The sequence below is a fragment of the Panicum virgatum genome, chromosome 6K, assembly GCF_016808335.1.
Source record: "Panicum virgatum strain AP13 chromosome 6K, P.virgatum_v5, whole genome shotgun sequence".
NCBI classification, from domain to species: domain Eukaryota; kingdom Viridiplantae; phylum Streptophyta; class Magnoliopsida; order Poales; family Poaceae; genus Panicum; species Panicum virgatum.
The window spans coordinates 40,221,271-40,248,395 of record NC_053141.1 but is presented as its reverse complement, the minus strand read 5'-3'; the positions used below and the strand labels follow the sequence as shown (position 1 = coordinate 40,248,395).

The 27,125-nt window shown below is 47.8% G+C and overlaps 2 protein-coding genes across 3 annotated transcripts; both read right to left on the bottom strand.

Annotated features, from left to right (window-relative positions):
* Positions 1 to 1,646: 1,646 nt before the first annotated feature.
* Positions 1,647 to 15,026, bottom strand: LOC120712625 (putative fucosyltransferase-like protein). The gene is made up of 7 exons (XM_039998464.1): positions 14,560 to 15,026; positions 12,749 to 12,909; positions 11,961 to 12,202; positions 10,455 to 10,559; positions 9,975 to 10,131; positions 2,542 to 2,769; positions 1,647 to 2,148 (listed from the first exon to the last, which is right to left on the bottom strand). The coding sequence occupies exons 1-7, from the start codon at positions 14,899 to 14,901 to the stop codon at positions 1,893 to 1,895; spliced, it is 1,491 nt and encodes a 496-aa protein (XP_039854398.1). The 5' UTR covers positions 14,902 to 15,026; the 3' UTR covers positions 1,647 to 1,892.
* Positions 15,027 to 25,258: 10,232 nt separating this feature from the next.
* LOC120712623 lies at positions 25,259 to 26,821 on the bottom strand. Of its 2 annotated transcripts, XM_039998462.1 has the most exons (4): positions 26,765 to 26,821; positions 26,052 to 26,144; positions 25,929 to 25,970; positions 25,259 to 25,854 (listed from the first exon to the last, which is right to left on the bottom strand). In XM_039998462.1, the coding sequence occupies exons 1-4, from the start codon at positions 26,797 to 26,799 to the stop codon at positions 25,599 to 25,601; spliced, it is 426 nt and encodes a 141-aa protein (XP_039854396.1). In that variant the 5' UTR covers positions 26,800 to 26,821; the 3' UTR covers positions 25,259 to 25,598. The 2 variants fall into 2 exon arrangements, with proteins under 2 accessions (XP_039854396.1, XP_039854397.1); XM_039998463.1 differs by lacking the exon at positions 25,929 to 25,970 and having other exon boundaries at positions 25,565 to 25,854.
* Positions 26,822 to 27,125: the final 304 nt, after the last annotated feature.

The following is a 27,125-nucleotide window of genomic DNA, read 5'->3' as shown; positions in this document are numbered from 1 at the left end:
TCATCGATTAATTACCGTCATTAGATTCATTGCGAAAAATTATACCCATCCCTAAAATTTTTTTGCAAATAAACTTTATTTAGCACTCCATACATGCGAGATTCTTTTCTCGGATTGCGTGATCTAAGGATCTTAAGATTGAAACAAACAGGGCCATTGCGGCGCGAGGGATCCTAGCTTTCTTTCCCCAGATGGCTGATCATGCCGAGACCGCCGTAGTGCATCCCTTCAGTGCAGCTAGCTAGCTGCGTACTACTCCATAGCTGCCGTGTATGTGTCGAGGCCTCCCGGCGATCCGAGGTGAAGATGTACATGGTTGTCCAAATGTAAACCCCCCCCCCCCCCCCCCCCCCCCCCCCCCCCAACCACAAGAAGGCAATCCTGCCGCTCTCCGGAGGAGGGGAGGAGCACACCCAGCGCCCGGGCGGTCGTGTGCGCCCCGGCGCTGCTCCGGCCAGTTCCATCACACTGGCTCACGGCTTAGCTTGTGCTTCCGATCGGGGTGAGTGGGTTGGCACTCGCAGTTCGGCACACGGACACCCGGCCACGGGCCATCCGGTCCTATCGTGGGGTTGTTGCCCGGGACCAGGTGTTGGAGTCCAGCTAACGAGCGGGTACGTACGTACCTGCGGTGACGACGAGCCAGACAGCCAGTGATGACGACGAGGGCACGCGCCGGGCAGCGAGGGCGTACCCCTCGCCCGTGCCCTTTGCAAGCCGTTAGGACATCTACTGTAGTTAGACAACAGCACGATAGTAAAATGAGTTGATGTGACTATTATTAAATAAAGAAAGAGTATTGTGTTGCTGTCTACTATCTCGTCTACTGCTTTGGCTCGTACTTTCATGCAAAATAATAACAACTAGAGTACGTATTAAATATTACATAGAGAGCTTTACAGACAAAATATGTCTAAACTATTGTAAAACTGTCTATTTAGTTATCCGTGCATATTAAACAGACACTGTTGCACGTGCTGCCTCCCCGACCAAAGTACGCGGATCCAGCTGAGGAGCACTGCTGCTAGCTGGTTGTTGTGCACACTGTGCGTGGGGTGACGCTGGCAGCTGAGCTGAAACCACGAGGGAGCCAATCACGCCGGCGGTGCCGGTGCGGGCTGGGCCAGGGTGGCCTTGCCGGCCCGGCCCCGGCGGCCGCGGGATCTTGAGCGGCGGTGCCGGGGCTCGACACGTGGAGAGGCTCGCCCTCCTTTGTGTCGCGTGCGTCCTGCGCGGTTGCGAGAGCCGAGAGCTCGGTGTGACTGACCCGTGATGTGAAGGGAAAGAAGGGGTCGCCGCTGGGCTCCATGGCCAGCTAAAGGCATCAGCAGGATATGCCCATCAGGCATCAGCCCGCGTCACTTGCAGAGTGTGTGTAAGCTGGCGACGTCCGGAGCTTACAGATGGCGCGGCATGCCATTTTCCATCCACCTGCTTTTCAGGCTGTCCTGCGCAACAGCGGCCGAGGAGGTAGTTGAACTGAAGACAGTGGCTTGGTTCTGTAGAAAACACAAAGGCTTTTTATTTCAAAAAAAAAACACAAAGGCTCCAGCAGGTTCAGGTAAGGCATCAGCATCGTCCCCTGGTAGCAGAGTAGCAAAATGTAGTAGCATGGTTAGCAATCTTAGAAGGTCGAAATTCAAATAAGCCTGGCAACAGCGAACAATTTGCATGAATCCTTCACAAAAACGTGTCAATTCCTTTGCGGTTGTTCCTGAAGGGAGGAACTGCTGTTCACGGCCGCCTGTCGATGAAAATTTACACCCGGTTGATAATCTGTACTAGCATCAGTTTCACTGCTACACAAAAACAGCCTAGATTTACAGTACAACGAAACTCAGCACCGTGAAGTTTGGTAAGAATGGGGGGAAACAAGTATGCCTAGAGCGTGGTTATACAAAAATTACTTCAAGCTTTGCACAGGGGTGGTCTTTGATGTATTGCTCAAGTTCCGAATCGTCTCTAAACCTGAAACCGTATAACGCTTGACGCTGTGTTAGACCGACTGGGTAGATCTTGTATACCTTCAGATCATCCCCACCTCTAATACTCGGTGGTCTTTCATCCTTCCATACAGGAACGTGGTTGAGCGACCTAAATTTAGCAAGCACCGCAGACTCCAAAGCACCTAGAGTTATCTGGCCCGATCTGCACATCATAGATTGAAAGCGTGTTTAAATTTGTACAGGTAGCAAGAGATACAATGGACATTGTCACTCAAAACCTCAACACAACTTGGCAGTAGTAGAGCAACATAACAGCACTCCAGCAGGATTGTGAGAAAACGAGCAAAAAAGCTAAAAGACTACAAAGCATACGAAGTTTCTTTACCAATACAACTAGCAGGATACTTTGCTCAATTACCAGTAAGACCTATAATTGAAGTGCAGTTGTATTTGCTTTTCTAATCTACGTCATTATAATCTAGCTTCATCAATATAACCTGTGTAGATCTTTAGTATTCCTCAATTTTCTAATTTAGTTATTTTGTAGCTTTCATATCTCAAAAAAATATTGAGGGCAACAGTAAAACTTCCATACCTCAAATAAATGCTCTCTGACTTAAACTGTCCTCTCTCTCGGACAAACAAGTGGTAAACTGTTCCCTTTTTGCTGGAACAGCTACAAGGACGATTTGCAAATTTTGGAGTCCTTTCCTCTTTTTCATGAATTTTTGTAGCAATATGTATGCAAAGCCGACAAGATGAATGAACTGCTGCCATGTCGATAAGAGCTTTGAAAGAATCTGACGGACCATCATACTTCCACCTACACATGCAAACAAAGAATGAGATATATTTTAATGTTTGCAACAAAATCATAACAGGTGCTATAATAATGGCTGCTAGATGATCTTTCACAACTGCAGTGGCAAATGTAACCAATAGACAATATTCTTCCTTTTAATAGGATGACCTTTGACAAAATTTCACGGCAATACTTTAAGCCTCAATCAATATAACTAGGATCAAACACACATGTTGCTTAAGAAGTATTCACTCTGAATTTAGTATAGAAATTCTGGTACTATTCAAGAATCAATACTCAAAGAAAGTGAACAGAAACTTAGTCTTACTAAGAGTTGTAAACAAAATGAATTTATGATTCCTTTTCCGATAACCAAAATAAGCTGGCGACAAAGTTTTAGCTTCACACAGATTGTGTTTTAAATTGCATTGCGGATGATTACTCTCCAAGGTGCACTTATGTTCGCTAGGTTGAAACTTGAAAGGCAACTGTTGGAATAAATAGAGCAATGTGGCACTCTTAGGCGGTGTTTGATACAGCAATTGTTATGGTAACGTTAATGTAATCAGCTGCCTCTGCTATCTGTTACATTGAAATGGAAAACATTTTTCTTTTTTGTTTGGTTGGGTTCTTTATGTACAGCTGATTTGATAAGACCGACAGATGAGGCGAGTGATTAGACGTGCTGCGTATTCGTGCGTGCCTGTGGCGATGCAAAGCAGGTGTTGGGTGATTCCGGAACGGAGCGGTATAGGTCTATAGGATAACTCTCACAGGTGGGTGGTATCGATGTTGTATAGTCTGGTAACTGATACGGCGGTAATTAATTACGGACCAGTGGAACCAAACACAAAACAACTATTAGAGATATGTATAGTTGACTTGCCTTGTACTCTAAGTTTTGTAGACTCTTACTTGTACATCAAGCCGTCTCGGCTATATATATGAAAGGTCACCCCCCAATCAGGTTGTGTGGTGTTTCCCCAATCTCTATCTCTCTACATGGTATCAAGAGTCCGGGCCTAGTTTCCTGGTCTCACCCCTTCCGCAACCCTAACTCACGTGCGCCGCCGCCCGGCCCGCACGTCCAACACCCACCAGGCCGCGCTAGCCCCCTGCTTGCGCCGCCGCCGCGCGGGTCCCTGACCTAGCGCCATGTCGGCGTCCTCCACCACGTCGGCCACCAGCCCTAGCACCGGCCAGGGCACCCTCCCCGCCGCACACGACTCCGTCGTTCCGGTCTTCGTCAATCCGTACGCCTCCGTCAACGTCAAGACCCACGTCCCCATCGAGCTCGACCTCCGACTGCCCAACTACAAGTGGAACGCCTTCTTCACCGCCATGTGCGGCAAGTTCGGCCTTCTAGGTCACATCGACGGCACCATCGCGACCCGTTTGGCTGATCCCACCTGGAATCAGCCCGACGCTTGTGTGCGCAGCTGGATGTACGGCTCCGTCTCCGATGGCGTCCTTGACCTTGCCATGGCGCCGGATTAGACCGCCCGCGACCTCTACACGGCCATCCGTGATCTGTTCCAGGCGAACCAGGAGCCGCGCGCTGTCATCCTGAACCAGGAGCTCGCTTCCTCGACTCAGGGTGATCTCCCCATCGAAGCCTACGCCGCGCAGCTGAAGCAGAACGCCGACGCTCTTCGCGACGTCGGCCACCCCGTGCAGGACCGTCAGCTGGTGCTCACCCTGCTGAACGGCCTCAACCCGCGCCTCTCCAACACCGCCGATTTCATCGCCAACACGAGGCCGCTGCCGTCCTTCACCTCGGCGGTGAACATGCTTCGTCTGAAGGAACTCCGCCTCGCCAACAACAAGGTCGCCTCCAACTCCGCCCTTGCCGCTTCGACTACGGCTGCCTGTACCTCGCCTTCCTGCCGCTCCACGCCCTCATCCTCGCAGCCTCGTGGCGGTGGCAAGGGCGGCGGCAACGGCGGCGGCAACAGCGGTGGCGGTGGTGGTCGCGGCGGTGGCCGCAACCAACAGCAGCACGGCGGCCAGGGTTCCCAGAGTGGAACGCAACCCGGTGCCCCGCCCAACAGCCCATGGGTCTGCTTCAACCCGTGGGCCTGGGGCCCACAGCAGCAGTGGCGTCCTCCCATGGCGCCGCTCCCTCAGGCACACACTGCCTTCGCACCGTCGCAGGTGTCGCCTCTTGCGCCGGCGCCCGCCGGCTACCCTGCGCCAGGTGGCTGGGACCAGGCGGGTCTCATTGCCGCCCTGAACCAGATGGCACTTCAGGGCGCCAATCCATGGGTGCTCGACACCGGAGCGACATCGCACATGTCCTCCAATGACGGTATCCTTTTCTCCCGCCTTCCCCATTTGCCGTCTTTCATTACCGTCGGCAATGGCTCTTCTATCCCAATTTGTAGTCGTGGCACTTCTACCTTGTCTCTAGCTGATCACACCTTTAAACTCAATAATGTTCTTGTCGCTCCTCAACTTGTACGCAACTTACTATCTGTTCGACAGTTTACTCGTGACAATAACTGTTCTATTGAGTTTGACGCCCTTGGCTTTTCTGTGAAGGACCCGAAGACCAGGACCATGATTCTTCGCTGCAATAGCGATGGGGATCTTTACACCATCCCCTCCACCCCGCCCCCCAGCCTCCTGTCATCTCGCCGATGCCTCCGCCTTGCTGTGGCATTCACGTCTTGGTCATCCTGCGCCTGCCGCCATAGCTTCACTTAATAAGTTATCAGCTATTTCATGTAAACATACCATACGTGGTCTCTGTCATGCTTGCCAGCTTGGCAAACACTTTCGGTTGCCATTTACTAGTTCATCATCTAGCACTTCAGCTCCCTTTGAACTCGTTCATTGTGATGTTTGGACATCACCAGTGCTCAGTATTTCTGGTTTTAAATATTATCTTGTGATAGTCGATGATTTCAGTCACTATTGTTGGACGTTTCCTCTTAGGCAGAAATCAGAGGTTCATAATCATAGTCAATTTTGTTGCTTACGCTCACACTCAATTCAGCTTGCCTATTCGCTGCTTTCAGGCAGATAACGGCACCGAGTTCGTCAACAACGCCACTGCTACGTTCCTCGCTGCACGTGGCGTTCTTCTTCGCACCTCGTGCCCTTACACCTCCGCTCAGAATGGCAAGGCTGAACGGATGCTGCGCACCTTGAACAATAACATCCGCACCCTACTGATCCATGCCTCCATGCCTCCCACCTACTGGGCGGAAGCTTTGGCCACCGCTGCAGTTTTGCTCAACCGGCGCCCCTCCACGTCCATCAACAATGACATTCCCTATCATCGGCTATATCACAAGATGCCAGATTACTCCATACTTCGGGTCTTTGGCTGTCTGTGCTATCCTAACCTTAGTGCCACGACATCTCACAAATTGGCTCCTCGCTCATCAGCCTGCGTCTTCATCGGTTATCCTTCCTCTCAGAAGGGCTATCGCTGCCTGGATCTCTCCACTCGTAGAGTGATCATATCTCGACATGTTGTGTTTGATGAAGCTAACTTTCCGTTCGCGGTTACCAAGCCGCCACCGGAATCACTTGACTTCCTTGTGCAGGGTCGTCCTCCCGCGCCAGCTCCGTCCTCGGACGTTGAGCGAACGCGGTCCTCCATCGATCAGTCGGACCTGGCCGACCTGAACCCTGCCATTATTTGGCATGGCCCCGTCCGCCACGCCCCACTGGCGCCCGCCGGCCCTTCACCGTGCCTGCAGAGCCTGCGCAGGCCTCTGCCCCAGCTGGCTCTCCAGCCGACCACCAGCCGGCCGCTGCGGCCGTACAGCGGCAGCCTGCCGGTGCTCACCGGCCTCTCCGCGTCTACGTCCGGCAACTACGACCTCCGGAGCACGTCCAGGGCCCTGTGCGGCCGACTCCTCTTCAGCACAGGGCGGCGCCGGCTCCTTCTCCGATACCTCGCGCCGAGCCCTCCCTTGGGCTGACGCGGGTCTCCGTGCCGCGTGCACCGGCATCGTCCCGTCCGGTGACTCGGGCTCAGACGGGCTCCCTTCCACCGCCACCGAACCGCCTCACGCTCTCCGCGACTCACGCCTCACCACTCCCGGCCAAACTATCGCAGCGCCCTCGCCGACCCCAATTGGCGCGCTGCGATGGTTGACGAGTACAGGGCGCTCATCGACAACGGCACCTAGCGGCTTATCCCTCGCCCGCCTCGTGCCAATGTCATCTCCGGCAAGTGGATCTTCAAGCACAAGTACCACTCCGACGGCTCCCTCGCTCGCCATAAAGCCCGGTGGGTCGTCCGCGGGTTCTCACAGCATCATGGACTCGACTACGATGAGAATTTCAGTCCGGTTGTCAAACCGGCCACGATTCGGGTCATCCTCAGCCTCGCCGTATCTCGCTCTTGGCCGATCCATCAGCTCAACGTGAAGAATGCCTTCCTTCATGGTCATTTGGAGGAGACAGTCTACTGCCAGCAGCCGCCTGGATTTGTTGATCCGACTGCCCCAGATCACGTCTGTCTCCTGCAAAAGTCCTTATACAGACTCAAGCAGGCTCCTCGGGCTTGGTACCAACGCTTCGCCAGTTACATCAGCACCCTGGGTTTTGCTGCTTCGGTCTCGGACACCTCTCTCTTTGTTTACAAAGAGGGCGGTCATATTGCTTACTTGCTGCTCTATGTCGATGACATCGTCCTCACAGCTTCCTCGACTGCCCTACTTCACCGCATCACTGAGCGTCTACACTCGGAGTTCGCCATGACAGATTTGGGAGATCTTCATCACTTCCTCGGGATCTCTCGACGCCCTTCTCTTGTCGTTCGTTCCGTTCCCCGCACGGCGGAGCTTCAACTTGAGGAGGACAGACTGGTTGCCAATGCTCTGGCTGTTCTGGTTTTGCTACTTCGGTCTCGGACACCTCTCTCTTTGTTTACAAAGAGGGCGGTCATATTGCTTACTTGCTGCTCTACGTCGATGACATCGTCCTCACAGCTTCCTCGACTGCCCTACTTCACCGCATCACTGAGCGTCTACACTCGGAGTTCACCATGACAGATTTGGGAGATCTTCATCACTTCCTCGGGATCTCTGTCACCCGTTCTACTGATGGTCTCTTTTTGTCTCAGCGACAATATGCGGTGGATCTTCTTCAGCGTGCTGGCATGGCCGAGTGTCACTCTACAGCCACACCCGTTGACACTCGATCCAAGCTGTCTGCAACAGATGGTGATCCTGTTGAGGATGCCTCGCAGTACCGGAGTCTCGCCGGTGCACTTCAGTACCTCACGCTGACTCGACCCAACATCGCCTACGCTGTTCAGCAGGTGTCTCTTCATGCATGATCCCCGCGAGCCTCACCTTGCGCTGCTCAAGCGGATCTTGCGCTATGTGAAGGGCACACTGTCTACTGGTCTTCACATTGGCACTGGACCAGTGGATCGCCTCACAGCCTACTCTGATGCGGATTGGGCCGGCTGTCCTGATTCCCGACGGTCTACTTCCGGCTACTGTGTCTTCCTCGGCGACAATCTGGTGTCTGGGTCTTCCAAACGCCAGACCACAGTCTCCCGCTCGAGTGCAGAGGCTGAGTATCGAGCAGTCGCACATGCTGTGGCTGAGTCTTGCTGGCTTCGTCAGCTTCTTCAGGAGCTTCATATGCCCTTGTCTTCAGCGACTCTGGTCTACTGTGACAACGTCAATGCTGTATATATGACGGCTAACCCTGTTCATCATCGTCGCACGAAGCATATAGAGATGACATCCACTTTGTCCGCGACAAGGTGTCTTTGGGACAGGTTCGAGTGCTTCATGTTTCATCCTCTCATCAGTTCGCGGATATCATGACCAAAGGCTTACCTGTACAGTTATTTACTGATTTTCGGTCCAGTCTTTGCGTTCGGGATCCTCCCGCTTCGACTGCGGGAGGGTATTAGAAATATGTATAGTTGACTTGCCTTGTACTCTAAATCTTGTAGACTCTTACTTATACATCAAGCCGTCTCGGCTATATATATGAAATGTCACCCCCCCCCCCATTCTAGCAGGTTCTTGCATGCATATGTTTAACGTATTTATCTAAGGTCCAGTCTTTGCGTTCGGGATCCTCCCGCTCGACTGCGGGAGGGTATTAGAAATATGTATAGTTGACTTGCCTTGTACTCTAAATCTTGTAGACTCTTACTTATACATCAAGCCGTCTCGGCTATATATATGAAATGTCACCCCCCCCCCCCCCCAATCAGGGTGTGTGGTGTTTCCCCAATCTCTATCTCTCTACAACAACGGTAATAGATCACCTTGTAAACTGATTACAGGCTAGCCAAACCAAAACAGCACCTTAGTTTTAGCTTCATGGAAATTCTAGCAGGTTCTTGCATGCATATGTTTAACGTATTTATCTAAGCAGTATGTCCATCTGAATTCTTAGGATTTAGAATTGGATGGAGAGATTAATTGGGGGTGATGTGGCAATTTCTCGAGCCACGGTTTCTGCTGGCCTTACAAGAGAGATAAGATATACTCATAGACTTTCAATGGAAAATCTGAAAAACACTCTGTGATACCAGCATATAGTTATGCACCAAATAATTGCTGCAAGCAGATAATTCCAGAAATCCTAAGTGTGAAACAAGAGTGTAATGTCAAATCTAATACTGGCAGAGGATCACAGTAGTACATTACGCTCCACAAGTGCTAGAGACCCTCACAGTTTTGTTCAATCAGTATGCCCATTTTTCTTCACATTGGCACTGGCAAAAGTGGAGCATTCAAGCGCAGTCCCATGGTATGTACATGGATCTTATAAAAACAAGGTATGTACATGGACCATAATGTAAAACGCCATATGTGAATCGGTTTCCTAAAAATAGATAACCTATTGATAACATCATTAAGAAATTGAGTCTTTCACGATTGTGACCTGGGGCCTACTTGAAGCAGTTTACCCATTAATTCAGTTCGTAGCTTGTAGATTTCAAGCTTTGGCAGTGTCCGTGGTTTGTAGCTTTCATGCTTTGGCAGTGTCAAAACCAGAAGCAAGAATTTGCAAGGTGAGCTTTACTACCAAAGTTGAGCCACACTATACCCTTCCTATTAGGAGAAACTGTTTTTTTAAGGTAATAAAGTTGATAACATAATACACACCACTCAATACAAAGTCGAACTAAACTCCAATAGATACACACAGGACACCTGATTCATTGCAGATCATGCTAAATCAATATACAATCGCCCCAAAATCACCATGATTGTGCAAGGCTTGGCATTTACCTCAAGGACTGATTGAAGGCGTCAGGATTTGAAGCAATATTTTTCATTGTCTTTGCAACCGAAGCAACATCATCAAGCTCCTTAATATGTAATATCGCGCCTTCTCCTGGAGAAAATTCCTGAATATTCGGAGCACCAACAACAACTGGAATAGAACCTGTAGTGGAAGGGAAATGAAGTAGCCAATCACTACACTACATTCCACTTACAACTTCAGAATTCACAAATATCGTTTCAGAATATTTTTGGCTGATAAAAATAAATATTGCAGTTTTTTTTGCATGTTTACAACATCAATTGGAAATAAATTACTGCATCAGTTAGGCAATTATAGAGAAACAATCTAAAAGGGCAGGATCAGCCCATGGGGTGAAATGCTTCATCCTATAGTGATGAACTAAACATATGAAAAACATATGTATCCTCAGCATGCGATGGTGGAAGAGTATTTAGTGGAGAGTTGTGGGCATAAACAGTTACCTGCTACCAGCGACTGAAAATACTTTTCTGTTACATAATCCTCCTCATTAGAATTCTCAAAAGCCAAGCTGAATTTGTAGCGCTTCAAAGTCTCCACTTTGTCCACTGCACCCAAGCAAGAGATAGTGTGAAGTATGAACTACAAATTCGAAAGTCAAATACAATGCATCCCTACAACAGAACCTATGCATCAAGAATAAAAGGATTAATAATCAAGAAAAGCATGTATTAAACAGCGAAGGTGAACGTAACAATATCTTCGAGCATCGAACATGCCCACAAGAAGACCATAATCCAAACCTACTGTCATTGCTAGGAAATTGGCAAGGCACGATAATAATTCCTACACGATTCCCATGAAATGTCGCATTCCAGACAGACCTTAAACCTACATATACACCTTAATTGTTTTACTAGTCACACCTTTATCAACGCAAATGAAAAACAGGGACCTTGGATAATACTAAGCCTCTGCAAAACAAACTGTGACTAATGATGTCACATCCAGGGTTCACCTTCCCGACCGGTCCGGCCAAACCGGAGGAGTCCGGTTCCGGTATACCGGTCCGGTTTGGCCGGTTACCGGTCGGAACCGGTCAAATTCAAATTTGAATTCAAACTTCCCAGTTCAACCGGTTCGTACCAGTATACCGGTCGGTTTGGCCGGTATACCGGCCGGTTTGGCTGGTAACCGGTCAAATTCAATTTTTTTCTTTTTTGGTTTAAATTCAAATGCCTGCAAAGTATACTAAATAAATGTTTGTATAACATATTTTAGTCTAAATGAACCCTCCAACCCTCTTTTGTACTACTTTTACATTGTATTTGTATACTTTTGTATGCACGCTTTTTTTTGTTTAACTTCAAATCCCCGCAAACTATACTAAATGAACGAATTTTTGAGAAAATTTGACACCATTAGATTTGTCGCACCTTGAAGTATTTTTAGGAATTTTTTGGGAATTTTTCATTTTTTTGAATTTAAATTTAAATTTTGAATTTGGGCCGGTTTGGTACCGGCCCAAACCGGAACCGGTCCGGACCGGTTTGACCGGTAACCGGTCAAACCGGACCGGTTCCCACCGGTTAGGTGAACCCTCACATCTACTACAACTATAGATGGTGACATTGGTATGCCCGTGAAGAGATAGAATAGTGAATTACAGGTCTGGATCTGGTGGGTGGCAGTAAGATGGGAGATCTTAGCCCACACAATGCCAGTAGTACTTTCTCCAAGCCATAATGCAGAAGGAAGTGAGAGCTGGAAGCAATAGGTGGATTAGGGAGGGCATGCGGCTTACTTGTTACTCGATATGACGAAGTGAGATAAGTAAAAATTGGGTACCGATACCAAGCATTTCTTATTCACAACAAAATAAGTAGCTTATCTGCCACCCTAATTTCTTGCACTGCTACTTTTGCAAGCAGAACAGAAAATATCCCATTTGTGTGCCAACAATGACACCAAGAAAAAGATGATGTTAACATACAGCAGAGAAGGTGTACCTTTGCCATCACGGTTACGATGACAACTACCATATGAATCAATTTTCACATCCAAGTTTTCAAGCATCTCAAGTGCTTGCAAACGAAAGTTCCGTGCACCACAGTTGGAAATAAAGGCTGCAGCAAGAGCTTCTTCAGTCTTTGGAGGCACAGGTGCCATGATATCATATTCAGCCCATGAAAAGTAACCAACGGGTATATCTGAGGAAAGGCTGGTTGTCATCACAATTTTGTATCCTCTCCTGTAATAGAAGGCAATGAAATTGCTAGCCCATTAGAAAAAATGATTCTCAATATTAATAAATCCTGCTTCTGAAGACAAAATTTCAAAGCTGAATAACATGGCATGAATGACGAAACATGGTACAGAATGAGGATAGCAATCAACAAAATGCTTAGTTCAAGATCAAAAGCATTTCCAGCGGATGAGCCTGTCGTGGCTGATTGCTTTTTCCTCTTTCTTTGAAATGACAATGGTTAAACATCAGGAAGCAATAGGTATTTGTCATTCAAATAATAGTCCATACATTCTTGCATACCATAAACAATAAGAATAAACTACGTTCACATTAGTCCATAAGCGCTGCACTCCTTAACATGGATATCAGGAGACAGAAACTAGTTCTAGCGTCAATATCCCATATATGGAAATAAAATTTTTGTAACCAAAGCAGTATTAAATGTAGAGAACTGTTGAAGTTCATTTTACCAAATTTAGAAAGTCATTTCAAACAGGTAAAGAATGTTGTACGAAATCACCAAACAGAAATAACTTGGTTCTTACCCACCCTCGAGCCACATCAATATTGTTTCCTGAATAATATTGAGATGATTCCATTGATCTGAGGATGCTTTCTACAGAAGAATCTGGCGCTATTCCAAAAGTAGCATCAGGGGTCTTACTCGCAGAAAACCCAAACTCACATCCTACAGCACATTTGTTCCAATCCTGAGTGAGAAAAAGAAACACATAAGTATCATGAAGACAGGAGAAATGCAAGCTATGGATGGTCCAAATGTTAGGATATGCAACACCATTTCCATATATAACTTCATGCCACTAACAGTGTGAACACAAACACTTGGCACCTCTTATGCTTGAGTGAACAACACCGCAACACAGATCAAATTTCCAAAAGCATTTTTTAGACAAAAAGCTTTCAACACTGCCTTTCTTACGTAAACTAGGACATCAGTTTACAATAAAAGTCTAGTTTAACTCATCATCAGCGATCCCAAACATACGTAAAGTGAAACAAGCACTGGCACCAAAAACACATTATTATAATCCTCCATAACAGGTTGGAGCATCAAGCCAAGCAGCTTGGGCTGTGTCCCCCTTTTCATTCTGGTATAATATGCATAATTAAGAAGCTGATTGCTTGCTGCATGCTAGGCTGTTAACTAGTATTTTACCTTCCATAATCCACTGTTCTGTGAATTTTAGTACTGGGTTTTTCACTGGCAATCTATCATTTCATTTCTACAGGCGGCCCCCTCTGTAATTTGGGCAAGTTCTACCACTGCTTCTAGAACCCAAGACATCCCAGTGGCCAGAGCTTTCATAACAATAAAAATTGTAACAGAGGATAAAATAGAAAGGAGGGTATTAATTAGTCACTGTTGGGAATTTATTGCTCCATCGTATTCAGAAATTGCTACTTAACACATTAAACACTGCTTCCACTTCTCTCTACATAAACAGGACACCAGATCTGTTCGAATCTAGCAGCAATATGATTTCCTCCCTCCAAAGAGTAAATATCACAATATTTAATTGAAGAAGAATAAATGCCAAATGCCAGTTTACCAAACCATAGCTATTCAAACTTATCACGTTCCTCTGTACAAATTATTCCAATTAAAATTTTTAGCAATAAATAGTAGCAGCAGAGATGACATGAATTAACATTTCCACAGCCACCCATTAGCACTCATGGAGGAGAGTACTAATCTAGTATTAAGGTTTGGTACTCTAGGTTTAGACCTTTGACTGAACATAAAAAACCAGCCAATAGAGCAGTTAGGCTGGGACAAGGCCATCAGCTCTCATGCCAAGCATGACCAGTATGGGACAGAACAAGAATAGAAACTAAAATGAAGCATTTCGCTTGTTGTGGCCTTATTTCTACCAGGCTCGTTTTCTCTCGTTAACTTAGTTAAGCCAGATGCTACCTGGATACATGATACACAAGCTTAAGGTTTGACAATCAGCTAGGAACTAGTGGCACTGTTTCAGATGATGCACATACAAGCAGACCACAAGCAATCTGAAGAAGCCCCTTGCATCATTCAACGACTTGCTCATTATATTATGGGTTGCTCAGGCGACTCAGTATTCCATAAAATACAGAATCAAGAGCTAAACTTAAGAAACCGCGAGCATAAAATGGTGTCGTGCTTCACCAAGTATTGAAAAGTTCATTTGACGAATGCTAAGGCTAGATGGTCTAGTTTTCACAGCGCAGATTTTGCTGGAATTTATGGAACAAATTCGATACCCCTGAGCAGCAGATCCCGTCGTTACAAAACTAACTTGTCCTAAGTCCTAACTCAAATTAAGAGCACGAAGGGAGGGGGCATATGGAAGCAAAGAGACCTTGGCAGCGCCGCCGACGAGCACGGGGTCCCTGTCGAAGTCGCGGTCGTACGGCACGGCGTCCTCCAGCTCGAGCCGCTCCTCGCACCGCCGGATCTCGTCGTCGCCCCCGTCGCCTCCCCCGCCCTCGCCCTCGCCCCAGTTGGCGGAGCGGCGGTAGAAGGAGGTGGTCCAGCTCTCGACGGCCTCGGCGTTCTTCGCCATGTCGAGGCGACCGAGGAACGCGATCTCGGCGAGGAAGGCGGCGCCGACGAGGAGCGGCAGCAGCAGCCCCCAGCGCCGCCGCCGGCCCGCCTGCGCCTGCGCCCCCGCCCCCGGCTGCGAGTTGGAGGCGCCCTTCATCGGTGGCCCTCCTTGCGGCCGCCTCGGCGGCTGCGCCGGCGGGGGATGGGGGGGAGGGGATCGCGGGGAGCGAGGCCTGGGATGGCGGGCGGAGTCGTTGAGCGACCCGGTCGTTGGAAATGGACCCACGACCCAGCCTCTACCGAGATCCCCGACCTCGCGCTCGGGTGAGATTTTTGGTCCGGCTCGGCCGGCTCCGGCTGCATTGGGAGGGACCGAGGGAGGGGGCGGACAAAGCACAGCAGGGTGGGATGGAGTGGGTACCAAATGTTTTTAAAAAATATAAAAATAGAAAAAATGCCCGGCGCCTTTTTTTTATTTTTATATTTTTTTTAAAACATTTTTTTACAGAAATATATTTTTGGTTTCACAATTTACAGTTTGATACCCCTATCGCCCGGCAGGGGGCCTACTGCCCGTCGGCCCCCTGCCGGGCGGTAGGGATCTATATGTAATTAAAATTTGAGTGCTATCGCATGGAGGCCCCTACCGCCCGATGGTGGGGTGGCAGGCAGGCCGACCGCCCGGCAGGGGGGCGGCAGGCTCCCCCCGATATAAAAGCTGAGGTCCCCCCTTTATTTGCAGCAAACAACATTCATAGAGGGAAAAAAAGAGACGTGGGGTGAGGGAGGGAGTTGCAACAGCGAAACCCTGCCGGATTCCGCACTTGTGATCTGCAGGTAAGTTACGTATGAATCTATTAATATTGTAAAGCAATTTAATTTAATTAATGCTATAGTGAACTGCAGATCACATGTGCAGAATCCGGCAGGGCTTCGCTATTGCAACTCTCTCCCTCACCCCACGTCTCTCCTTTTTCCCTCTATGAATGTTGTTTGCTGCAAATGCAGGTGTGGGGGGCTCTACTTTTATATTGGGGGAGCCTGCCGCCCCTCCACCGGGCAGTAGGGGCCTCCATGCGATAGCACTTAAATTTTAATTACATATAGGTCCGTACCGCCCGGCAGGGGAGCGGCAGGGGGTCGGCCGCCCGGCTGTCGTGGCTCAAGGAGGAGGGCCACAGCCGGGGTGGCGTAGTGCACCCGCCTAATCCCGGAGGGTGGTTACTCGGGAAAGTGCAACCTATTCCTCAGATCTACTCATGAAGCAAGAACACAAGAACACACAAGGATTTAGAGTGATTCGGGCCGCCGGAGCGTAATACCCTACGTCCACTGAGAGTTCTATTGTTCTAGAGTTTGTGGATGAGTCTATCATCTGCCTCTAGAGCCCCCTTCTCGGCCCTGAGTCATTCTCTAGCGGGCGTCCCCCTTTTATAGCGTAAGGAGGACGCGTACACAGGCGTTGGACCCCGACAGGTGGGCCCAACAAAAATGTAAATTTTACTATAAAAAGTCACGAATGGTGCTACAGTAGTTGAGAATATCTTCCCGGATACACTTTATTGCACTGTAGACTCTCTGACTGAAGGGAGTCTTCACTTGTCCCATCGGCGAGGCGCCCGTTGAGGCAGTGTAGGTTGCACGCGTAGACTGTTGGGTCTACCGCGTAGGTGTTATGATACTCCGTTGCCGAGCTGTTGTGTCTAACTGGCGTAGCAGACTGACGCGTGTGGCGTGGGTGGTGCCAGCGGCTGTACTGCGCGCTTTGGTAACGCACGATCAGCAGTACAGCCTTGCAAAAGTCTCCTCGGCTATGTTGTGGCAGAGCGCACTTAACGTCTCCTGCATTGAATGCGGTAGGTAGGCGAGTCTTCCCGAGTAAGCTAGGTGGCCGTGCGCGTGCCTGCGCCTGCGGACATGTGGCGGCTCCGGACCCCCTTAGGCGGGGTGTCTGCTCCCTCCCCGCTAAGGGGTCCGGATAGTATATGGGGTCCGGGAGCCCGTGAGAGGTCCGGGGCACCCGGCTGTTTTGGCTCAGTGCTCCTCTCTTCGGGACACGTGGTGACACCGGACCCGTTCCCGAGCGAGAAGCGGGTCCGGGACTGTTGGTCCGGTGTGGTGGAGGCGGACCCCAGGGGTCCGGTTGTTCAGCTTCTTAGGGCATAGTTACAGATAACTACGCGAGTCTTGACATAGCAAGAGGGGGTACCCTAGTCCAGAGGTACCGACACCGGCAGACGGACGGTAGGCCCCCTGCCGGGCGGTAGGGGTATAAAACTGTAAATTGTGAAACCAAAAATACATTTCTATAAAAAAATGTTTTTAAAAAATATAAAAATAGAAAAAACACCGGGCTTTCCGGAAGGTGGTAAATAAATTCATGTATCTTTAATCTACTAGCGGCCCAATAGTATATACGTAAAAGGTCCAAAACGGCCCACGAACCATAAATTGTGCCGTTTGCATATTTTCAACTCATAAATAGGCAGCATACAGGAACTAATTATGAACGGATCAACACACAGAGCCACGTGATGTAGTGTATGATAAAATGAAATTATGATCCTATCATCAGTTAGGTATGGTACTAATTTTTTATTATCATTTTATCTCTTTGCATCTAAAAGTGTTGATTTATCCTACCAGTAGTGATATTCAATATTATTTTTTTAGAAAATGATTTTCAACGTTTTCAAATAGTGGGTTCAACATCTCTTAACCGAAAATTCAACATTTTTAATAAGCTAGATCAATATCTTAAATATCAATATTGAAATTGTATATCTACAATGTTGAAGTAGTATACCTAAATTGTTGGGCTAGAATAATTAAAATGTTGGATTTATCAGAAAAATAAAAATATAGCATATCAGATCTCATTTTGCTAAGAAAATTCAAAGAAGTATTATAGTTTAAACGGAATTGAAATTGGATGAAACAATAGAGAAAAACGAGTTTGAAGTTTGAAACCTTCAATGGCAAGCAACCTGTGCATGTGAATCTATGCAATTATGTTGCTTTTCCAATCTCTTCTAGACTTCTATCATTGCACGTGCTCCATGCCTAAGATACATGTGGATGAGAAGGATAAAAGAAAAATCATAACCGTTCATCTCTCATTGCACTAATCTTAAAGTGGAAGGTACATTGAGTTCCCACCTTCCGGAAGACATAGGTTTTTCGGGCTTTTCGTCAAACGTCTTTCATCTGAAGGCCGGCCCGGTTCGACCCGTTTAGTAATGGGCCACGGCCGCTGGGCACCGACATTTTTTCATTTTTATATTTTTTAAAAATTAAAATTTCAAAAATATATGTCCGTTTTGAAATATTTCAAAAATATACCCCGGTCGCCCTCCCATAGGGCGACAGGCTCAAAGTGTAATTTTTTTTCTTCCAATTTGCAACGAAGTCCCTGGAGAAAAAAAAAGGGGAGACCTGTCGCCCCCCCCAACGGGCGACAGGGGCCTGTCGCCCACCCCTCGGGCGACAGGCCCCTGTCGCCGGTTGGGGGGCGACAGGCCCCCTCTTTTCTTCCAGGGACTTTTATTTTTCCAGGGATCTATTTTGAGCTATTCGAGCGTGTATTCGTCATCATCGTCGGCAAGATCTCGGCCGCTAACTCCTACCGCACGTAACTTGTCCTTCATTAAATCACGGGAAAAAATCGCACGAGCATTATGGAACCCACAAACATAATAAGTTCACATCAATAATATCTATAGAAACAAATGACAAGTAACCTACCACAATCATAAACATCGGATACAAATAAGCGGTCCACAGCTATCTCATTACAAATAAACATCATATACATCTAACCACCCCTAGGGCGTCGGACCCTCTTAGCCCTCTGCTGGGCACGGACATGTCCCTCGGAGTAGGTGAGAACATCCGGAGACCTCACCTGTCGCTCAGGACGCGCAAGGGGCTGCGGTGTCTGCTGCTGAGAGATCCCAAGTGGTGCTCCTCCTAGCTGTGAATACCCCAAGACATCGGGGTCACCTTGCGCGGCAGGCTCTTCTGGACTCAAGCTGTCGAAGTCGTCTAAGGTGAATGTCTCGTTATCTGGTCGAAAGGAGGAAGAAGAAGGTCCGGCGCCCGCATCGGGGTAGAATCCTACGCAAAAAATGTGAATGTTAGCGTACGCTCGTATATTTCGTAATGACATGTAGAAACCGAAATACGAAACATAAATTAACCTGTGTAGGCCGGTATCTGTGGCCCCGGTACCATCCTTGGATACGGTCCGCCAACTGGTGCTGTCCCTCTAAACATTCCAGTATGGCCGAACGCAGTAGCTGGATCGTATCCTGTATGTGATATTAGTAAATATGTAGGAACACTGGATGTAATTTTAAAGAGATATGTACGTTACCTGCACTTGGGAAGAACTGCGACGTCGGCCCGTGCATGGTCGACGGACACGGGAACGACGACGAGGCCTGAGACGACCCGTGGCTGACTTCGTATTGCACACTGCTTCCGAAGTTGTGCGCTACCTGACGCAACTGATCACGCTGCCTCGACCATGCCTCTGTCTGCTCAAACTGGGTCATTGGGGATCCGGCACGTACCCTCGTCAGGTAAGTCGAGCAGTCCGTCTCCATCATGTTGCAAAGGCGAAGCTGCATCAATTCAGTAAAGTTACAAACACATGAATTATCTTATGAATATGATTATATATATATATATGCAAATATGATCAAGAGACTCACCGCGCCAGCTAGTGCCTCCACGTGGTGTCGGGCATAGCCATCCTGAGGCCTCGCCTGGTGTGGCTGCGGGTGAGTGTCAACAAAAACCAGACGAGCCCGAGTCCGGGGTAAGTACCCGGTGAGGTAAGCCCTAAAGGAGCTATCTGTGTGTGGTCCTGTTGGATGGACCAAGTGCTCGTCTGCCTGTTCCCATTGGTCCACCCACGGCTGGATCTTGGTGAGCCAATCATCAGAGCACGGCAAGCCACTCCTTGACAACCTACAAAGTGGACCACGAAGAATCATTAGATTCGACACGAATGTATGAGCCAAGTTCATTCATAATTACCTGTGGTCCTGGCGACTGACACGCTCCAACGCGGTGGGCACCGGAAACTCCTGGCGCTGCCCAAACTGTCTTCTGACTCTCCATGGGTAATATGCCTCAACCGTGATGTCATAAACCAGGACGGCGGAAGTAAGCCACAGGCTCGCATTCGCGGAGCAGTGCGAAGACAGGTCTGCTGGTGCACGGGTAGCCACAGCCTCTGGGCTGTAAGGCTCCCAGACAACGTCCTCGGGCGTCAGCATGTCGAGCTCCGAAACAAACTCAGGATATGCGCGTTTAACCCGCGCATGTGCCCAAGACCTCTGCATTCCGAATAAGTAAAATTAAAAGTGCGCTAATACATCATGTAACAATGAATAACAAAATTAGGTTTGTTGCGAACATACCTGACGCCAGATCCAGATAGTTCCCATAGTGGGCCTCTCGTCGTCCTCGTCACCGTACATGCCCCCGTGGTAAGGCTCGTGGCTGACCAAGGGGCGACCAGCGGCTAGCCTCTCGTACGACCAAAGCTGTAGCAGTAGTGGGCACCCTGACAGGATAGCGTTCCCATGTGTCTTAATGCACCCATCGCAGAGTCCACGGTAAGTGGCTGCAAGTACCGCCTCACCCCAGCTGTAGGGCGGTACGTCCTCGTCCCCATCCGCAATCTCCCGTGCATACGGAAGGAGAATCCTATCGACCGAGTTGCCATGAGTGTTGTTGAACATGATGTAACCAAACAACCAGAGTAGGTACGCCTCCAGCGATCTGGTCACACTGTACTCGTCGGCATCCGCAGCCAACAAGGCAGGCTGCATAAACAATTAAGATTAATGGTTTCAACTGGCAATGGAACATGTGAATTGTAACAATTAAATTTATATATGCAATGAATACGTACTTTAAACTGTAGGAACCAGGTCTTCGAAGGACCTGCTGCTCGCGGGTGCGGGTTGATCGGACCTGCTTCGTCCACGCGGTCAACCAGGGCAAAACGGGCCTCCAGCTCATCCTTCCACGAGGCCGCCACCACACGCGGACCTACAGCCTCCCCGACGATAGGGAGGCCGAGGAGGTAGGCCACGTCCTGCAGCGTAGGAGTCATCTCCCCACACGGGAGGTGGAACGTGTGTGTCTCCGGCCTCCATCTGTCAACGAGCGCCGTCAGGAGGGATCGGTCGAGCTGAATAGACCCAACCTCGACAAGACGGCTCAGAGTCAGTAGGCCGGCCTCACGTAACCTGCAAAAAAACAAAAAATGTCGAAACAAAGGAATACTGACGAATACAAAAGTGATAAACAATAATATTTCATTACATACCGGTCACACCAATCGTGGTGTATAGAGATCGCCTCGCCGGGTGGACGAGGACGTAGCACCTCTAGGGCTTGGTGCTCAACAGCTGCAAAGTAAGACCTGTGGCTCGAGTCGATCACTGGGTCTAGCAAGGAGTCCATCTCCATACCTGCATTCAAAAATATATGAGAACACATAGGTAAATATATATTTCATACAAACTGGACACATAAATACAATAATACTTCATTATATACCTGCCATATTTCATTACTACATATTACAAATAATGAAATACAATTGTGGATCATGACACCGAATGCCTTCCACGAGCAATTCTCGCCGATGCTCGTCTGAACGTAGGAGGTGCTCCATCTCTGGGATTTCCGGAAGGACCGACGTCAACAGCATCGTGAAGTGCATTCTGAGGACACTTCTTGTAGTTGTGACTCAATGATCCACATTGGCTGCAACGCTTTTGTGCCTTGCTTGCTTCCGACTCGTCCATACCATTCCGAATACGACGTGTCTGACGGCGGCCTTTGCCTTTCTTAGTGGCTGGATCAGGAATAAACATCTTATTCTCATTATCCTGAGTGAAAGGCCCCACAATTCCAATCCCGTATACCTCATGTCCCCATGTGGATACAGCTGCTTCCTTGCTGAAGTACGGTGAAACAAATAGTCCTGCCTATAACGCAGACTCTGCACATGCCGCAATGAGATGGGAGCATGGCATATGCAATAACTTAGGCTTCATGCAGGAGCAGAATGTTTTGCCATCAACTGTAATCAAACTCTCCTGTACCACTTTATCTCTACGGATACCACGACCACTTCTATTCTTACATAGAACCTCAAATCTATGCTCCATTGTACCTGTGGATATGACGCGGTGCAGTTTGGCCTTTTCAATCTTCTCTTGCATATATTGTGTCACTCTTTTGCAAAACTGAATTTGGGGGTTGCTGATGTTTATGCTTGCAGCCGTGTAACGCTCTCTGAAATACTTCATGCACCCATACATGATGAACTCAACAATTCCCACAAGTGGAAAGGCATGACAAGAACGCATAACCATATTGAAACACTCTGCATGGTTCGTTGTCTGAATACCATACCGTATTCCGTTGGTATCATAAAGGAATGACTATTTCTCCTTAGGTGCACCTCGAATTCAGTGTGAAAATGGCTTCTCAATTGAATCCCTAGCCTCTGCAGCCTGACTCGTGCCTGCTCCTGATGCCCTTACCTTCACTAGCTCTGCAGTCAACTGATCAAGCATCTGCCATAATGCATTGAATTTTCTCTGTTGATTTTGGGTGCACAATCTCTTAAACAGGTTCTTAAGATCCTTGTTCTTGAAGTGTTCATAGAAATTTGCACCCATATGCCTAATGCACCACCTGTTTTGGACATCAGGCCATAATGGAGGCGTTGTCGCAGTTCCACGTTGCAATTTCAGTATTGATTGCAGGATACCTGCATGCCTATCACTAATAAGGCACACATCTGGACGTGCAGCAACAACATGATTCTTCACTCGTTCAAGGAACCAATACCAACTGTCTATGTTCTCATTCTCAACAAATGCAAATGCGAGCGGAACAATTTGGTTGTTGCAATCTACACCGATTGCGGTGAGTATCTGACCTTTATACCTTCCAGTCAAAAATGTGCCATCAATGCAGATCACCGGAAGACAAAACTGAAATGCTCTAACAGAAGCACCTATGCAAAAGAAGGCTCGTTGCATAATTCTTTGTCCCCTAGTCACGGCTGGTAAAAGGTATGTGTCATAAAAGCTTCCAGGATTTCTAGCAGCAACCTGGGATAACATACGAGGTAGGTTATCATATGATACCTCATATGTGCCGAACCGCATCTCGAACACCCTTTGTTTAGCCCGCCATGCCTTCAAATAACTGATGGTGTACTGGTAAGTCTGCTCAATGTGTCGAACAATCATTTTTGGCTCATAATTTAGGTTGTTCATAATAAACCCATACATTTGCTTTGCAACAAAGTCGCATGATATATTGCGATGCGAGGGAAGAACTTCTGACAGCAAACAAGTGTGCTCTGTGACAATGGAACATTTCCAGTTTGACTTCCATTTTCCCTTGAATGCATGTACTCGCCATGGACATCCAGCATTCACACACTTCACCTCATATTCTTTACTGCCAGACTTTACGACTCTGAATTCTCGTTTTAATGAGATTGCCCATAGTCTCACAGCATCTTTTACGGCTTCAATGTTTGGATATGTTGCACCTTGCACTACCTCATTCCCTCTGTACTCCCACTCCTGATTTCGTACATCTTCTGCGACATGACTGCCAAAACCATGCTCTTTCCACTCTTTTGGCAATGAGTACTGCTCGTCATCAGATGAGTCCTCATATTCTTCCATCTTTATTGCGGTTTGGTCTTCTGTCTCCATCTCGTCCAGAATGCTATGTATCATCTCTCCCTCATCAGCAAGGCCCTGTGGTCCCATGTTTTGGTTCTCTGTCTCTTCTGACTCATCTTGCTCAACATAATTGGTCTCTCTTCGAATACTCGGAGTTCCTTGATCTGCACAATGTTGGATTTCATTTTGTGTCTTCTCCCGGATTTGAACCAGAATGGCCAGAGGCCACCCACGCTCTAGAGCTGCTTGCATGTACTTCTGCCAGTCATCAGTGCTGTGTATCATCATTAATTCCCATAATTTACTTTCTACCTCCCGATTAACAAGAGACTGGACAGTGATCACATGTGTCAACGGATCAACATGGAACCCACGCTGCAGCCACTTACATATGGAACCAAAACTCCTTTCCAGAGGTTTATCTATGCCGCTAGATGTGCGCTTAAAGGCAGAAAGATCTACTCTATTTGGCCCATACATAACATTGTATTCACCATAAAATACTTGAAACTGCATCTTGCTCGACATATCTGTATATCACATAATACTTATCGAGTTATACTCTTTACTTCACTACCTTATTCAATAATACGTAAAAACTAAGTATGAAATTCAATTACAACGTATAAGTATTCATAACTACGTGATGACACTCAAATTCTATACTGCATAAATGGTTCTACTAATTTTCTAAACTAATTTACTACTACGTAACTACAAACTAAAGTATCATTGAACTCCTACTTAAATGGTTCTACTATAGCACTAATTAAATCAAATTACTCATATTAAAATACGTAATACTTAAATATAACAATATTTAAACTAAATGTACTAACCTGCAGATCACAAGTGCTGAATCCGGCAGGGCTTCGCCGCTTTCCTTCTCCTCACTCCTCTCTTTTTTTCTGGATTTTTGGTGGAATTTTCGGACTCAAATGAGGAGGGAAGGAGAGGGCTTGAGCTTATATAGGGGGGTACCCCCGGTCGCCCGCGGGGGGGGGGGGCGACAGGCCCCCTGCCGCGCCCGTGGGCTGGGCCCAGCGGCGGTCGCCCGTGGGCTGGGCGACAGGCCCCTGTCGCCCCCCTAACGGGCGACAGGTTTTTTTTTTAATTTCCAGGGACCTTATTGTGAATTTGAAAAAAAAAATTCACTTAAGGCCTGTCGCCCTATGGGGGGGTCGACCGGGGGGTATTTTTGAAATATTTCAAAATGGACATATATTTTTGAAATTTTAATTTTTAAAAAATATAAAAATGAAAAAATGTCCTGGGCACCTGAGTCCAAGCAGAATTATAGTCTAGGCCACCAAGACTTTGGGCTCCAAGTGAAACCAGGTCGCAACAAACTTGTGTAGCTGAAGGCCGCGGGTGCTGTTACCTGTCACTTCAGGTGACGGTTTCCCCATCCATCGCCTCAACGCCGCAGTATTTTGTTGGAGTATTTAGTGCTATGCGTGCTGCTGCCAGCTAGCTGCATGTATGCACAAGCAAACGGAAATGCTGATGTCATCAACTACATGCAAATTCTGAAGAGTAAATTTCTTGAATGTCATCAAAATTTAAGCCAATCCCTTAAATACCATCAAAATTTAGGTCATCCCTTCATTGCCACTGAAATTTTACTCCAATCCCCTCAGTGTCATTCCGTGAGTCGGCTGTTAGATTGACTGTTAAATTAGGTGAAAAAGACGTTATTGCCCCCTGTATGACATGGATGAAATATTTGTAGTGCCATCCCTTCTATGCCATGTAGACAGTTATAAATCTATGTACATATATAAGCTTCAGTGATGTCCATAAAAACAGCCATACATGTTAACATTGATGTCCATACAGGCATATTCCAATCAACCATGGCTGTCCATACGCACAGTCATGCATGCAAAGTACTAGTAGCTCGCAATACCTTAGCAAATAGAGTACTCTAGTCTAGCAAATAAAGAAAGAACTAGCAGCACCTAGTAGCTGATAATATCTTAACAAAAGAACATGACATTGGTTCACAAAGACCAAGCAAAATAGAGTGCCACAAAATGAACTGCATCAACTAGCAGTTGAGATTTGGAAGTGGAAACTTTCTTTTGCTTCTAGTTTGTGATGCAGGGTTGTCCTTCTAGGGTGTGGTCTTGCTTCTAGTACCCATTGCCGGACTATCATGTGGCACTGAAACTTTCTTCTTCTTCTTTTTCCCTGCTGCCTTTGCCTTCCCTTTAGCTGTCTGCGCCTTCCCTTTAGGTTCTTTCGCCTTCCCTTTAGCTGCCTTCTTTGTCGTAGGCTTGGAGATGGCAGGAGGTGGTGTGGTCTCACATGCAGGTAGCGCAGGGTACTCCATGGAAAGTGGCTCAGGTTGGTTTGAACCACTTCCAGACCTGCACATGAGTTATGTACATGAGAAAAGTAGCAAGCACGATGTAACAAAATGATATGTCAATATGATATGCACCTGACTGAGTTTCCAGATCCTAAGGTAACCGAGGCACTCCAGCTGTAATAATACAAATATGTTAAATTAGGATTGAATGAAAAAGTATTGCAAAAAATCAGAATATAGGTGTGCAGATCATACCTAGGAGGAAAATGCATTATTTTAGGACCAACAGGTACAATGCTGCTCTCACAAGGTGGTGCAACATTTGTCTTCCTTTTCTTTAGCGGACCCCTATTATGCATGAGCAACAAAGAGTTAATCAGGGAGAAATGCAACAAAATCGATAACAAGCCAAATATAGAAAAGGAATATGATGCTCACTTTTCAGGAAGCATTGCTGCTATGTCATCAGGGTCACCATCCTTACACTTGTACCAGCGATGGCCATAATTTTTGCAAACTTTGCATTGATGGGACCCTTTCCTTTTTGTTGTGTTGCCCTCTGTACATCCTTTGAATCTTTCATTTTGTCTTCTACCCGCTGTAGGTTTTAGGAGTGGTGGATGCATGAAAAAATTATGGTCAGATTGTGCCCATTGTGACTTATCAGGTAAGGCAGGGATTAGAGCCTCATATGCAGCCTTGAATTTGTCAACTGAGTAGAACATATCAACATATTTTTCCAAAGGTTCCCCAAGATATGTGATAAATGTAATGTCATGTTTGCAGGGAATGCCTGAGACTTGCCATTTTCTGCAAGAACAAGTTCTTTATTCTAGGTTGACAACACATTTGTACCCATTACTACCCTTCACAGACACCTCAGCAAGTGTATTCCTGCTTCGCTGCACTAAATGTTTCTAGTTGCAGCTCAAACAACGCAACAGTAAAGAAGAAGATGAACATCTCACCCTGTAGGAAGCCAAGAGTGTCCTGGAGCCTCCATCGCGTGCTGGCGCCCCTCCGTGGTCCCTGCGCGCGGTGCTGGCGTGCGGATCGGTGGGCTGGCACGCGGATCGGCGGGCTGACACGGTGCTAGTGCGCGGATCGGCGGTGCTGGTGCGGTGCTGGCGCGCGGATCAACGGCGACGAGCGCGGGGGGCTCCTGGCGGCGGGGGCGCATCGCCCTCCTGCGCCGCCCTCCTTCAGCGCGGGGGCCTCCTGGCGGGGGGGGGGGGGGGCGCAGGTAGGGGGAGGGGTGGGCGGCACACCCGAAGGGGGGTGGGGGAGTGCGGGCGGGCCTTGGAGTGAGGTGGCGTCGGGATTTAGGGA